The sequence below is a fragment of the Sinocyclocheilus grahami genome, unplaced genomic scaffold, assembly GCF_001515645.1.
Source record: "Sinocyclocheilus grahami isolate Dianchi unplaced genomic scaffold, SAMN03320097.WGS_v1.1 scaffold86.1, whole genome shotgun sequence".
Taxonomy (NCBI): Eukaryota; Metazoa; Chordata; class Actinopteri; order Cypriniformes; family Cyprinidae; genus Sinocyclocheilus; species Sinocyclocheilus grahami.
In genome coordinates, this window is record NW_015505265.1 from 915,192 (window position 1) to 930,488 (window position 15,297).

General features: G+C 37.1%; 1 protein-coding gene across 1 annotated transcript; it reads right to left on the reverse strand.

The window, feature by feature from the left end:
* Positions 1-9,417: 9,417 nt before the first annotated feature.
* LOC107586876 (signal peptide, CUB and EGF-like domain-containing protein 1) lies at positions 9,418-14,777 on the reverse strand. The gene is made up of 4 exons (XM_016274423.1): positions 14,436-14,777; positions 9,855-9,998; positions 9,606-9,744; positions 9,418-9,517 (listed from the first exon to the last, which is right to left on the reverse strand). The coding sequence occupies exons 1-4, from the start codon at positions 14,482-14,484 to the stop codon at positions 9,418-9,420; spliced, it is 432 nt and encodes a 143-aa protein (XP_016129909.1). The 5' UTR covers positions 14,485-14,777.
* Between the last annotated feature and the right edge of the window lie 520 nt (positions 14,778-15,297).

A 15,297-nucleotide genomic window follows, 5' to 3' on the forward strand; every position in this document is an offset into this window, starting at 1 on the left:
TTTTTATGCACCAAGAGCTTCTAACACTCCAAAGAGAAAGGAAAAATTGAAATCGCATCATATGACCCCTTTAAAACAGTTATCATTTTAGGGTGAGCTAACCCTTAAAATCCATATTACTTTACCAGTGTACTGCTGTTTGTCTTCCAAGCAGACTGTATTGATCCTGGCGAATCTCAGCACTGCTCAGGTCCCTGTTAAGAGAGCAGACAAATAATAAAGATGCTAATTTGTTAATCCTTTGATTGAACTTGATAATGTGGCAGCTTAGATATACAGCCTTATAATGAAGTGTCCTTCCATTTGAGAAGCACCCATTGTCTGGTCACCCTTATGGACTCTTAGACCGCTCCTTGTTTCTGTAAAGGATCCTCAAGTGATTTTACCTTTATCAAAGTCTTGCCTGTTCCATTCCAAGTCTCCAGTGATCTATACTCACCTCTGTGTCCCCAGTGATTTCCTACACTTGCTTCTGAGTCTCCAGTGATCTCTAATACTCTCTTTCAAGTCTCCAGCAATCTCCAATATTCACCCTCAAGTCTCCAGCGATCTCCTATACTCTCCTTCTAGTCTCCAGTGATCTCCAATATTCTCCTTCAAGTCTCCAGCGATCTCCTATACTCTCCTTCTAGTCTCCAGCGATCTCCTGTATTCACCTCTGAGTCTCCAGCTATCTCCTGTACTCTCCTTCTAGTCTCCAGCGATCTCCAATATTCTCCTTCTAGTCTCCAGCGATTTCCTATACTCTCCTTCTAGTCTCCAGCGATCTCCAATATTCTCTTTCTAGTCTCCAGCGATCTCCTGTACTCACCTCTGAGTCTCCAGCGATCTCCTGTACTCACCTGAGTCTCCAGCAATCTCCTGTACTCACCTCTGAGTCTCCAGCGATCTCTGAGTCTCCAGCGATCTCCTGTACTCACCTCTGAGTCTCCAGCGATCTCCTGTACTCACCTCTGAGTCTCCAGCGATCTCCTCTACTCACCTCTGAGTCTCCAGCAATCTCCTGTACTCACCTCTGAGTCTCCAGCATTCTCCTGTACTCACCTTTCAGTCTCCAGCGATCTCCTGTACTCACCTTCAAGTCTCCAGCGATCTCCTGTACTCACCTTCTAGTCTCCGGCGATCTCTTGTGTACTCACTTTTAAGTCTCCAGCGATCTCCTCTACTCACCTCTGAGTCTCCAGCGATCTCCTGTACTCACCTCTGAGTCTCCAGCGATCTCCTCTACTCACCTCTGAGTCTCCAGCGATCTCCTGTACTCACCTCTGAGTCTCCAGCAATCTCCTGTACTCACCTTTCAGTCTCCAGCGATCTCCTGTACTCACCTTCAAGTCTCCAGCGATCTCCTGTACTCACCTTCTAGTCTCCGGCGATCTCTTGTGTACTCACTTTTAAGTCTCCAGCGATCTCCTGTACTCACCTCTGAGTCTCCAGCTATCTCCTGTACTCACCTCTGAGTCTCCAGCGATCTCCTGTACTCACCTCTGAGTCTCCAGCGATCTCCTGTACTCACCTTTCAGTCTCCAGCGATCTCCTGTACTCGCCTTCAAGTCTCCAGCGATCTCCTGTACTCACCTTCTAGTCTCCAGCGATCTCTTGTGTACTCACCTTTTAGTCTCCAGCGATCTCCTATACTCACTGCTGAGTCTCCAGTGATCTCCTGTACTCACCTCTGAGTCTCCAGCGATCTCTGTCTCTCTTCTGCTCGCTACGGTACTGGACTGTTTATTTGAGCACTTCACGCTCAATTTAGTTTACCTTCCTCAGTTTATCAGCTTAATTACTTCCTTGTAGGGATGGGTCATGATTTTCAAATATTCTATTAGTTGATTTAATTATAGAATATGGAAGAGGCTGTGCAATTATTGTCTTAAAAAATATCCTCATATTTTCCGTGCTGATGCGGTGGTGGTTCATGTAAGCAGAGGGTGGCACTGCCAATAACGCACCTAAAAGCTGTCAAAGACAACAAAAGAACACATTCAAATCGTTCAAGAATGACCCAACACTAGTTTATATACAGTATAATTACCCAACAATATAATTGCGACAGAAGATATTGAAGTATATTTTTCCTCCCATCTCGTATCTATTCCCTTTAGGGGTTACATTTTTGAAATGGAAATGTCCTAGCCTTATGTGCAGTTAATTTATGCTAATCGACGGACTGTTATGTTAGTAAGTGCCGTCATTCGGTTGTGTTTATTATATTAATATGTTTCAGCACGTTACAATCATTATATGGCTTGAGTTAAGGTAGCCTATCTTCTGAATTAAACAGTTTATCATACAGATTGAAAGTGTGAATCCCATCTCTCTCCCTCTCTCTCAGTTTATGGGTGTTTGTGCGTACATGCGTTGATTGATTGACCAAATTTTTGAATAATAATCTAATAATACCCTGCGATCTCTACTTCCTTGTTCATCCCACCATCGTCCACACCTGCTGTTGTGTATTTTTACCCGATTTATTCACCTGCTGTGCCTTCCATTGTACCATTTCCGATACCTGCATATATCCAGCTGTCAATAAATACACTTTGGGTTCAACTAAACCTTCTTGTTGCAATGCTTTTAGCAAAAGAGGTTGTTATTGCTGGTGAACATTTAGTATATTTACAATTAGACATTTAGCAGACGCTTTTATCCAAAGCGACTTACAAATGAGGACAATGGAAGCAATCAAAATCAACAAAAGAGCAATAATATGCAAGTGCTATAACAAGTCTCAGTTAGCTTAATGCAGTACACGTAGCAAGGTTTGTTTTTTTAATCAATCAATAAAAAGAAAACAAATAGATAGAATACAAAAAGATTAGAGAAGGAAGTGTAAGTTTTTTTATAGTATATGAGATGCTAAACTGCCACAGACTCAACATAAAAAACAGTTTGAACAGATTAATAATTTTTAATTATTAATATATTTTTATTTTGAAAAAGTCAATTATTTTAGTTATTATACATATAATTATATAACTTATTTTATTATTATACAATGTATAATTATACATGAAGGCCTACTATTTACTACTATTACTATTAAATTATTCATTATTATTTTAGTTTTCTCTGCTATTCTTATTCTTTATTGGTTCTTATTATTTGTTTTCTTCCATATTCAGCTGTATCAGGTGGCGGACCACTTTCTTTTCTCCCATTGGTAGTCGCTGCATCACAGCTTATTTGCAAATATATTATTATTGCTGTTATTTCTCATGCACCACAGCACAGGAGGTGTTGGCCTCCTTCTAGCTCCACCAAGTTCAGCACAACCCCTCCCAAACACGTTTCAGTCTCCCACGAGAAGCTGAATTGGACCCCAACCGTCACCCACCGAGCGAGGCATCACTATTGATCTTCACTGTCAGTGAGAGATATAAAGCAGGGATTCGCTATGGTAAGAGTGACTCAGCTGAGCAAGGGTGAGTGAGAGCGTCACACCACCTGACGCCATGATTTGTTCCTATAGATATGGTGTGAAGGGACACCACTCAACATCCATCCAAGACAGCGATCCCGCGGGAAACTGAACACAGAAGCCCACCCGTCGCCCACTGAGGTGCTTCATCAAGCTCTGTGATAAGTGAAGATGCAATGCAAAGACTACCAATTCTCTGAGATGATGGATTCTGATAGGACATCCTGCTTTTGTATTATTATACATATTATTATTAAGTCACCGAAAGACTATTGAGTTTGGAGTATAGGGCTGTCAATCGTTTAACTTTTTTTATCTAATTAATTACACAGTGTGGCAATTAATTAATCTAATTAATCGCACATCAAATTTGACTTTAATTTGAAATTACCCACAAAAGATCACTTAAAGCCATTATTGTGTTACATGAGAAAAGCATGAAATCGATATTACAAAATTGGAAATAATTTTTTTCTTTTTTAATTTTTGGGTGAACTATCCCTTTTATTAGTTTTTATTAATATAGTTTTTTTATAATATGTAAACATGATTTTTTTAATGAAATTATACTCTAAAAAAGAAACTAAAACGTCTTAATGTTCAAAATGTCTTAATGAATATGTCATTGAGTCAATTATTAATTTATTCGATTCAATCAAACGGCTGATTCAGGAATGAAGTAAATCTTTATGAATAGGTAATTGAATCATTGGTTCACCCCATTCGTTCAATACGCGGACTCATTCAGAAATTGAGGTTTTGTGTGCTTGGAGACACACAACACATGTGATGTGGTTGTCGGCAAACTGAGAAAAACAGACTATATTATGTTTAAAATAAAACACAATATTCACTTTTACTTAACTGCTGTATGAAATCATCGTGTGATATCGCCTCATATAACTATGAGACAAAAATATAAATCAAATAAAAATTTGGCCTAATATCTTGAATTTTGGGTACACATAACTGCATTTATGGACTACATAGTTGTTGTCCTGTATCACGTTTGTCAACTTTATAAAACTGTATAAATTGACAAACAGGTCTAGGGGCGGGGCGGGGCGGGGCGGGGCGGTGCGTTAACATATTTTAATATCGTTATTTTTCCATAACTAATTAATTAAAGCTGCAGTACGTAAGTTTTGCCTCTTTGTCGCCATCTCTGTTTGAAACCTGCAATTGCAGTTACTTGCGGAATTATTTTCATTGCGTGGGTTGTGCGCAGGCAAGGCTCCAGCGCGGATGAATCTAATGTTTTGAGGTGAATGTGTGGCTGTCAGTCACCACACCGGTGTGGATACTGTAACGTTACTGAGGAATCACAGATTCTCGCCTACGTCTTGGAATATATGACCCAAATAAGCATTTTCACCGGATATTGTCATCTGAACAAGTAACAAGTCTGCCACGTTTGTTCTGACCAACTGAGGAAAAGAGCATTACAATAAATCGCGCTAGCAATGGTGATTAAATCTAACGATCGATTAGCTCATTTCACATCAAACCGTGCAAATGATTATTATACTTTGTTCTCAAATTGTTAGTGTTAACAACATCAGCACTGCAGATTTATGCTACAAGCTTTTGTAGAATTGTACAGTAAGAAAGTTATTTCCCTTAACCAGGAAATTAACATTCTTAGAATTGACAAGACAGTTGACCCTGAGAGGTCAGCTAAATATCTACAGCGGATCTAAAATATTCATAATTAATTATAACTAGTTATGGTTAATTATTCATATTTCCCATGAGCTGATTCGTTACAGCATTATGAAATTGTTTACTTATGGTTTGCATGCAGCTGCTGTCAGATTCAATACAGTTGGCTGCTTCATCTTTCAACCAATGTTTCTTTGTGTGTGAACTCTCCATACATTGTACCTCGTTTACAAAACAATATGCAGTCAAATGCCCCGAACAAACATATGGCCTAGCAATTAGAAATAAACCATCCATCCCTTCCCGATCCTTCCGAAGCCTGAAACCCAAATGTACTAATACGCAGGCGTAAAGCGACTAAATGCAAGTGGGCGTGGCCTATGGTGGGACAATGTGATAAAATGATTGGTCCATGCCTTGTCATATCCAAATATAGTCAAGTAGTAGACCAATTTGAAGTAGACGTCACGGTTACGACACTTGCAGCTGCCGCGCGCATAGTGGTGGGAGAAAAACACTGGTAACAAGTGGAGGGAAACGGGTAAAATCCATGGAATTAGAGAAAAAAAATATTTGTGTGCTTTAGAATGTCAGAATCGGAATGCAAATCATTTTTATCGAATACTGTCGTCAAAGACACCATTTGAAGCTAAATGCAGACGTTTAAACGGACAGACTATGGATAACTATTTAAAGCATACATTTGATTTAAACAATAGGTCTACATAATGTTCACATAGGCAGTTCATAGGAAACGTATTGTATTAGCTCTACAGTTACAGCATGAAATGAAATGAAATGTAGCCTATAGTCTGAATGCACTGTAAGTCGCTTTGGATAAAAGTGTCTGCTAAATGCATAAATTATTATTATTATTATTAATAATTATTAAATCATTTTAAACCTACTTATTAACATTTTACATAACATTTATGTATTTTATCTCACAATTCTGAATTTCTTTCTTGAAAATACAAGTTTATATGTCCTAGTTCGGAATTTATAACTCGATTTAACTCAGCAATAGCGAGTTTGTCAATTCTGAGCCAGAAGTCAGGGATATAAACTCATGATTTTGAGGGGAAAGAGAGAATGACGAGTTTTTCCTTATAAGAATTCTGAGATATAATCTTGGAATTGCGAGAATAAAGTCAGAATTTTGAAATATAAATATAAATCAAATTTGCCTCTTTTCCCCCCCTTTTATTCCAAGGCTTTCATAGGAACCCGTCATTTTCTGCCACCAGATAGGCTGTTTGTAAACACCGAACTGGTCTATAATGGTTGTAACTGATCTCGAGTTAGTTTTATAATTTAGTTTCAATTTTAAGTCAACAGATAGATGCTAGTTAATTGTTCTTATTGGCCTATATTTACCAAACCCTGGGTGAGATGACACAAAACAAGCACTATATAATAATAAAGAAGGACTCTTCATATTTAATGGCATTTCATTATTTGTATAGGCTACTTCATTAAATAGGTTATACTTTCTAGAAAACGTTTGTTTTATAAAAGTTGTTATAATCACTGATCTATATAGATTTGAAGTCAGTGGTTCTCAAAAGTTTGGTACTCAGGCTCGCTCTAGTGGTACACAGAGGAATCACAAAATTAAATATAAATTAATATTAAAACAATACATTTTAATCTAAACTCTACAGTTTTCTACAGTACAGTTTTATTTAACTTTAAGGTACAACACATTTTAATATAATCATTATTTAAGTTTTGTATTTACCTGTATGTAAGCACAGTGCAGTGTTAATGTTCAAACTGTGTATTTCCAATGTTAAAGTGGCTGACAAAAATAAATATTCTTATTAGGAATAAAACTGCCTCGTTTTTGAACTGTGCAGAGCGGATCCCATGCAATTATTAACAAATATTAACCCAAATAGTGTAAAATAACAGAATCAAAATGTATCAAAGTAAAATTGTGCAAGTTTGGAAGTTGAGACATCCCACATAAAAGACAGATTTGGGGACAGATTTGGCATTCTGCAGGCATTTTGCTCATCCCTAAATTTTGATCATTCATATCATATGTACTTCTTATTTCACTTACTTCGTATTGTAATCATATTATTCTATTAATGAACAGGCAAGTTTAATATATGATGGTGGTCCTATGGTGAGCACATTATTATTATCTTCAATGGTCACAATTTGCCATAGGGCAAACCAATTCAGGATACCAAAGCATAGTGATCAGGCTCCACCTGCCTGTCCAGAAACTGGATGATTTCAGGAGCCCTGCATCAGGCCTTGGTTTGCAAGAATTAACAGATCGACCTCCAGTGGAAGAGGTCTGGATGAACCGTCCTAGAATACAGACAGTTGTTATGATGGTTAGATGGATACTCAAACATGTCCTGGACAAACTGCTGACAATGGCAGATTGTCTACTTAAAAATCATTTAGAGTTTTTACACAGGTATATTTTGTTTACCTACATATACCTATGGTGTCTTATGATGTTCCCGTTTTAATAAATTAGTGTCTTTGATATTTTCTCTATAATCAGTAACAGGATATGTCATATGACAGTTCAGATCATGAAAGTACATGTTGGGAATTTCTGAAGGGAAGTTTCAGGAATGACCCATCAAACTCGCATAAAGAAGACACCACACTTTTATCTCAAAGTTGTGAAAAGATGTTCATTCCAGTTTACAACCTTGGAAAATGTCCAAAATATTTTGTTTTAAAAGTAATATGTGACATCACATGTTAAATACAAGAAATACTGCAAATGTATATAATACAATATACCTTGAGGACCCTAGGTAAACAAACATAGTGGTACCAAAAAACAAAGTACACACACATCTGTGAACAAAATAAGCATAATCCAGCAACTTACTCCAAAATTCTTTCAGTGCCATGGCTTAACATAATATCCGCTGCAAAATGTATACAAAAGAACACAAAATACTGAATGGTTTCTCATACTTTCCAGACTCCAAAAGCAGTCAGAATCAAAAGAGACGTAACTCCACAACATGGTCAGTAGTAAACAGGGTTTAAAAATGGAATAAGTGCCTCTTCAGTCATTAAATATTTAATAGTATCTTACCAATATAAAGCTTAGAACAGGTCGAAGTTCTAAATAGAAACTTTCAGACAAAATTTGTACAGGTGAAAACGGGTCAGTGTACTTGGTAATGTCACCAGCCTGCATAAACAGGCTCTGCATCACAAGGGACTCCATAGAAGCGGCCAGGTGGGCGGTCTTTTCGCAGGAGGGGCGTCCGAGCAAGGGAAAGCTCGCTGTCATGATATCTTCTCTTCCGCAGAACCAAAACGATGATGAAGAGAAGACCCACTGTGGAGGAGAAGAATTTAAAAGAGTGACAATTGATCTTTTGCTAAGCCCCGCCTTAAATCAATCTTAAAATCTAATACTGACCAATATGTTAAGTTAAATAATCATTTCAGCTTGTGTGACCGAGTACGTTTACCACTGTTCAGCAAATTATTGAGGGCAAAATCCAGTAGGGAACTCGCGATCTGGAATTTTGCATGATGAGAGCAAAAGATTTCTCAACAGATTTCACAATGGTTAAAAAAGTTATCATGACGGACAAAAAGCTGCTTGGTTTGAAAGTGATTTCAGTGTGAACTGTGCTTTATGCATCGCTACGCTATTGACAATATACACCATGGACCTTTCACAGTGGCTGGCGAAATTCTGCCGAAATGTCACTAATGTGTGTAAATAAAGAGGCGGAGCTTAGCAAAAAGACTTGACGTGATTGAAACTGACGTTTTTCAAATTTTGGTGTGATGTAAACATTTATACCTCCTCCTCCAATAACAAGCAGTGCAATGGTAACAGGAGCAAGTTCACACGTCTCCCCTGCCTTTCTGAAGAAGGTCTCCATGCAGTAACCAGGGGCCGTGCTGCCCTCAGGACAGAACGCATCAGTGGGACACTGAATCGGATTTACATCAGGACTCTGGGATACAGACAGAGGTACATTTATTTTCTTAGATAAACAAGGAAGTATTAAAAAACTACAGTATAAGATTTGCATGTAGAAAGAGGAAACTGTGGGTGCTGTGTGTACATTAATGAGGAAAAAAAATGAACTTAAATGATTTTAGCAAATGGCTGCAATATAACAAAGAGTGAAAAATTTAAGGGGGTCTGAATACTTTCCGTACCCACTGTATATATATATATACAAAATTCTAATGAATCTAAATTCTAATTACCCCTCAATATATTTTAATATGTAGTTGCATATTTTTTCTCCACCCTCAATGTGTCAGTTTATTTACATAAAGCAAAAAAAATGTAATTAGAATAAACTGAATGAATGCATGATATATCACTTGTTACCTGGTGCACATGCTGTACAGGAAGCAGAGCCTGTGTTATTGCTGTAGGACCCAGTAGGGCACGGCTGGCAGACAGGGCTTCCAGTGGAACTAATGAAACAAATTATTAAAGCACGGTTGACATAGAAAGATTGCTTATGCTTTAAATAAACAACAGCGTAATACTTTCTCCTCTTACTTGCTGTAAAAGCCAGATGAACAGGGCAGACAGCCCTGCTGTGCTGCTAGAGGTTGATAGAAACCCTGGACGCACAGAAGACAGGCTCCAGGTAACACACACAGGCCTGCCTCGGGACAGCAGGAACACAACAGAGTTTCTGAGAACACAGAGAGAGAGAGTAAGTGCATGTGTCAACTTCAACTTTTAAGGCAACATGAAATCAAAATGAACCCAATTCACGTTCCTAACACATAAAAAAGCACCCACCGTTATCATAATAAGAGCCAGGAGCGCAGGCCATGCAGGTGGAGGTGTTGAGGCCGGAGCAGCTGGGCCCTGTAGTGCTCATGCTTGCACTGACTGTGGTGACCGTCACAGCAGGACTGAGTGTTGTCTGACTCATCACCACTCCTACACAACGATAGAGTTCAAATAAATCATATGATAATCATTAAAATTATGCTTTTAAGAAAAAGCATAATTATGCTTTTAAAGGCTTAGGTCACCCAAAAACAGTCTGTCATTGTGTAATTATCCACATGCGATTCAAAAATCCAAATTATTTTCGTTTTATTTCTTATGTAAAGCCAAAAAAAAACATTTTGCACAATGTTCATGTTTCTCTTTTCCATACCATGAATACAGACAGTGACTGTAAAGCTCCAAAAAAGGACGACAAAGCCCAAAAAAGTCATCCAAACCTGTGCGAGGAATGAAACCAAAATGGTTTTTATTTGAAAATTAAAAAAATGTCCACAAAACTAATAAGCAGCACAGACATTTCATCATTGATAAAAATAATAAATTATTTCTTAAGCACCAAATCAGCATATTAAAATGATTTCTGAAGGATCATGTGACACCGAACATGCTAAAAATTCAGCTTTGCCATCACCAAAATAAATGTAAAAAATGTTACAATTTATAAAGAGAATTTTATTTTAAATTGTAATTAAACTATTTCACAATATCACTGTTTTTACTGTATTTTTGATCAAATAAATGCAGCCTTAGTGAGCATATACAACTTTTTCAAAAACGTTTTTTAAAAACTGTTGTGCTGATGGTCATCTTTACTGAACTAGACCCTAATTTAGTCTTATTCCTGTTGAAAAAAAACAGCATATGCTGGTTAGGTATGTTTTGACACTGGGATGCTTTGCTGGTTTATGCTGGTCCTTTTGCTGGTTTATGCTGGTCATGTGCTGGTTTATGCTGGTCATGTGCTGGTTTATGCTGGTCATGTGCTGGTTTATGCTGGTCATGTGCTGGTTTATGCTGGTCATGTGCTGGTTTATGCTGGTCATGTGCTGGTTTATGCTGGTCATGTGCTGGTTTATGCTGGTCATGTGCTGGTTTATGCTGGTCATGTGCTGGTTTATGCTGGTCATGTGCTGGTTTATGCTGGTCATGTGCTGGTTTATGCTGGTCATGTGCTGGTTTATGCTGGTCATGTGCTGGTTTATGCTGGTCCTTTTGCTGGTTTATGCTGGTCCTTTTGCTGGTCATGTGCTGGTTTATGCTGGTCCTTTTTGCTGGTCCTTTGCTGGTTTATGTTGGTCCTTTTGCTGGTTTCCATGAGGCCGGTCACCCACAGTGACACAAACACCCACTGAAGTAATACAATTATTCTGAGGAGACGGTCATATGACTCGATTTCACTCCAGAAATACTAAGAACAAGTGAGGGACCTAGAAACCATGTTTCTGTTTGTTCTCTTCCGGGCTTTTACAACTTACTCGGAGGAAAATAGTTTACTCTTACTGACTTGTTAATCAACTTTTCAGAACATTTGAACTTTGAATGTTCTTTTGAATGGGTAGTTTGACAAATGAATGAATCAGAGGTCATAAAAACATAAATATGTCACGCTACAGAACACTGCTGTCACTGTATGACATGCCAATAACACAAATAGTCTTTGTTTACTGTACAGCAGAGCCGTGTATTGATTTTGGTCTAAAGATTTGCAGGTTTAGGCCTGTCTTAGTAATCAAGAAGAATGTTGTTGGTAAAATATCTCAAAGATGTACTAAATGTGTCTCTGTATTGAAAAACAACAAACAAACAAATACATGCATACATTGTGGGAACTGATTTTTAAAAACACAAACACAATTATACATATATATAAACATATTAAACATTAGGTTACAAATAAATATTGCCTAGATAGACGTTTAATATGATTGATTTTGGGGGGGAAAATTACAAAAAATAAATAAAAAAAGTTGTCAACTAACCAGACATACCAAGATACAAAATGTAGGCTAATCGAAATGTACACACATGACTATTTTAGCATGCGTGTTATTTTTTTTAGGATTACTGATCAACTAATGTACCGCAGTTTGATTTGTATTAGTTATCTATTTTAGTTTTAGTTACAGTTGTAGTAATGTTGTCATTTTATTCGTTTTTTATTATGTCTATATAGGTTTTTTATTAAGTTTTAGTTTTATTTAATTTAAGTTATTTCAGTACTTCAACATACAAAATGGAAATGAAATAATATATATATATTGAATGTATTTATATATATATATATATATGTGTACATGTATATGTATATGTGTGTGGCTGTACATACACATATGTAGTTGTTTTTTGCTGTTTGGCTTCGTGTTATGTTAGAATCATTATCATGGTCCTTTTGCTGGTCATGTGCTGGTTTATGCTGGTCCTTTTTGCTGGTCCTTTGCTGGTTTATGTTGGTCCTTTTGCTGGTTTATGCTGGTGATGTGCTGGTTTATGCTGGTCCTTTTGCTGGTTTATGCTGGTCCTTTTGCTGGTTATGTGCTGAAAAAGGACCAGCATAAACCAGCAAAAGGACCAGTTTAAACCAGCAAAGGACCAGCATAAACCAGCAAAGGACCAGCATAAACCAGCTTAAACCAGCAAAGGACCAGTTTAAACCAGCAAAGGATCAGCATAAACCAGCAAAGGACCAGTTTAAACCAGCAAAGGACCAGCATAAACCAGCAAAGGACCAGCTTAAACCAGCATCCCAGCGTCAAAACATACCTAACCAGCATATGCTGGTTTTTTCAACAGGGTGTGAACTGTAAACGTCTTATAAAGCACAAAGGAGGTTTTTAAAAGTAGTAAATATGACAAGATTTCTCTATTTTGCCTAAATACTGCTCAACTTTTTGGCAAGTTTTGTTTAAAGGTCTATTGTAATAGCATCACATGAATCATACTCGCATTCCTTCGATTGTGTATGTGTGTTTATTGTCTGTTGGTGTATACTGTAAATGGCACCGCATGGTTGTTAACCATCAGCAGAAAGGCAAACAGAGTCCTTATTGTGAATGTAATCACATTAGCCATGAGGCCGGTCACCCACAGTGACACAAACACCCACTGAAGTAATACAATTATTCTGAGGAGACGGTCATATGACTCGATTTCACTCCAGAAATACTAAGAACAAGTGAGGGACCTAGAAACCATGTTTCTGTTTGTTCTCTTCCGGGCTTTTACAACTTACTCGGAGGAAAATAGTTTACTCTTACTGACTTGTTAATCAACTTTTCAGAACATTTGAACTTTGAATGTTCTTTTGAATGGGTAGTTTGACAAATGAATGAATCAGAGGTCATAAAAACATAAATATGTCACGCTACAGAACACTGCTGTCACTGTATGACATGCCAATAACACAAATAGTCTTTGTTTACTGTACAGCAGAGCCGTGCATTGATTTTGGTCTAAAGATTTGCAGGTTTAGGCCTGTCTTAGTAATCAAGAAGAATGTTGTTGGTAAAATATCTCAAAGATGTACTAAATGTGTCTCTGTATTGAAAAACAACAAACATACAAATACATGCATACATTGTGGGAACTGATTTTTAAAAACACAAACACAATTATACATATATATAAACATATTAAACATTAGGTTACAAATAAATATTGCCTAGATAGACGTTTAATATGATTGATTTTGGGGGGGAAAATTACAAAAAATAAATAAAAAAAGTTGTCAACTAACCAGACATACCAAGATACAAAATGTAGGCTAATCGAAATGTACACACATGACTATTTTAGCATGCGTGTTATTTTTTTTAGGATTACTGATCAACTAATGTACCGCAGTTTGATTTGTATTAGTTATCTATTTTAGTTTTAGTTACAGTTGTAGTAATGTTGTCATTTTATTCGTTTTTTATTATGTCTATATAGGTTTTTTATTAAGTTTTAGTTTTATTTAATTTAAGTTATTTCAGTACTTCAACATACAAAATGGAAATGAAATAATATATATATATTGAATGTATTTATATATATATATATATATGTGTACATGTATATGTATATGTGTGTGGCTGTACATACACATATGTAGTTGTTTTTTGCTGTTTGGCTTCGTGTTATGTTAGAATCATTATCATACTCATACCTTTTGTTCTTTTCATATTTTGAATTGTTTTTAGCTTTATTTATTTTTTTGTTTTCATTTAAATGTTTAGTTTTGAAATGTTGTTGTATGCATTTGTCATTTTTATTTAATTTCTTTTCTTTTCTTAAATGTGTGTGTATATATATATAGTATTTACAGAGTTTTCGCTCTTAGTTTGAATGACTTTTTCTCATTTGTAAGTCGCTTTGGATAAAAGCGTCTGCTAAATGACTAAAAGTAAAGTAAAATGTACATGGTTCATTCACAAGGAGAAATGTTGCTGCCGTTCAAAAAGTGAAACCTTTACATTTTTCTTCACGACCATGACACTTCAATACATTTTAAAATATTAGTCCAACGATAAAAGTTAAATACTAAAATGTGTTTTGACATTGCGCTAAATCACATTTATCTGTTAATCTGCAGTTTCTGAAACTCACCAAAAACACAAGCGGTGGCGAGAACAGACCAAACTCCCAAACGCTCCATGATCCAGCGGTTTACCTCAGGAGTCGCCACATCTGTCTATCCACCTGACTGCATCACGACAGACGACAGTATTAGTGTATTATTGAGAACTGTCGAAGATTTCTGCTCTCATTCCCTCTGTCTTGGGCTCATCAATGTCATATGACTCTAATCATGTGATCAGTCACATTCCTAAACAAAGACCGAAACGATGCACAAACTAGTCTACAAACACTCTGTAAACATGAACTAAACTGATCCAGATGTTAGGCGTACTATTTAGCGTGGGTGACACATTAACCAGCTGGACGCGATTAAAGGGCCAGCAGAGTTTCTGAACTGAGGACATTTTTGAAGTTCCGCCCTTAAGTTACTATGGTAACTGTAGTTCTCACACTCACACACACACACACACACACACACACAAAGTCTGGTCAGCTATACTAGTGGGGACTCTCTATAGGCGTAATGGTTTTTATACTGTACAGACCCTATATTCTGTTGCCCTACACCAACCCTACCCCTCACAGCAAACTTTCTGCATTTTAAGATTTTCAAAAAACTTAATTCTGTAAGATTTATTAGCTTTTGTACCCGTGGGGACCACAATTTAGGTCCCCACCGTGACACGGGTCCCCATGAGTCTGTGTGTAGTCAGGTTTAAGTCCCCACCAGGATATATAAACCAGTACACACACACACAGTCTGGTCAGCTATACTTGTGGGGACTCTCTATAGGCGTAATGGTTTTTATACTGTACAGACCCTATATTCTGTTGCCCTACACCAACCCTACCCCTAAACCTACCCCTCACAGCAAACTTTCTGCATTTT

Coding starts and splice junctions, on each gene's coding strand:
- LOC107586876 (XM_016274423.1), bottom strand. CDS start 14,484: ATGGAGCGTTTGGGAGTTTGGTCTGTTCTCGCCACCGCTTGTGTTTTT. Junction 9,999..14,435: donor CGCCACCGCTTGTGTTTTTG/GTGAGTTTCAGA, acceptor ATCGTTGTGTAG/GAGTGGTGATGAGTCAGACA. Junction 9,745..9,854: donor TGGCTCTTATTATGATAACG/GTGGGTGCTTTT, acceptor CTGTGTTCTCAG/AAACTCTGTTGTGTTCCTGC.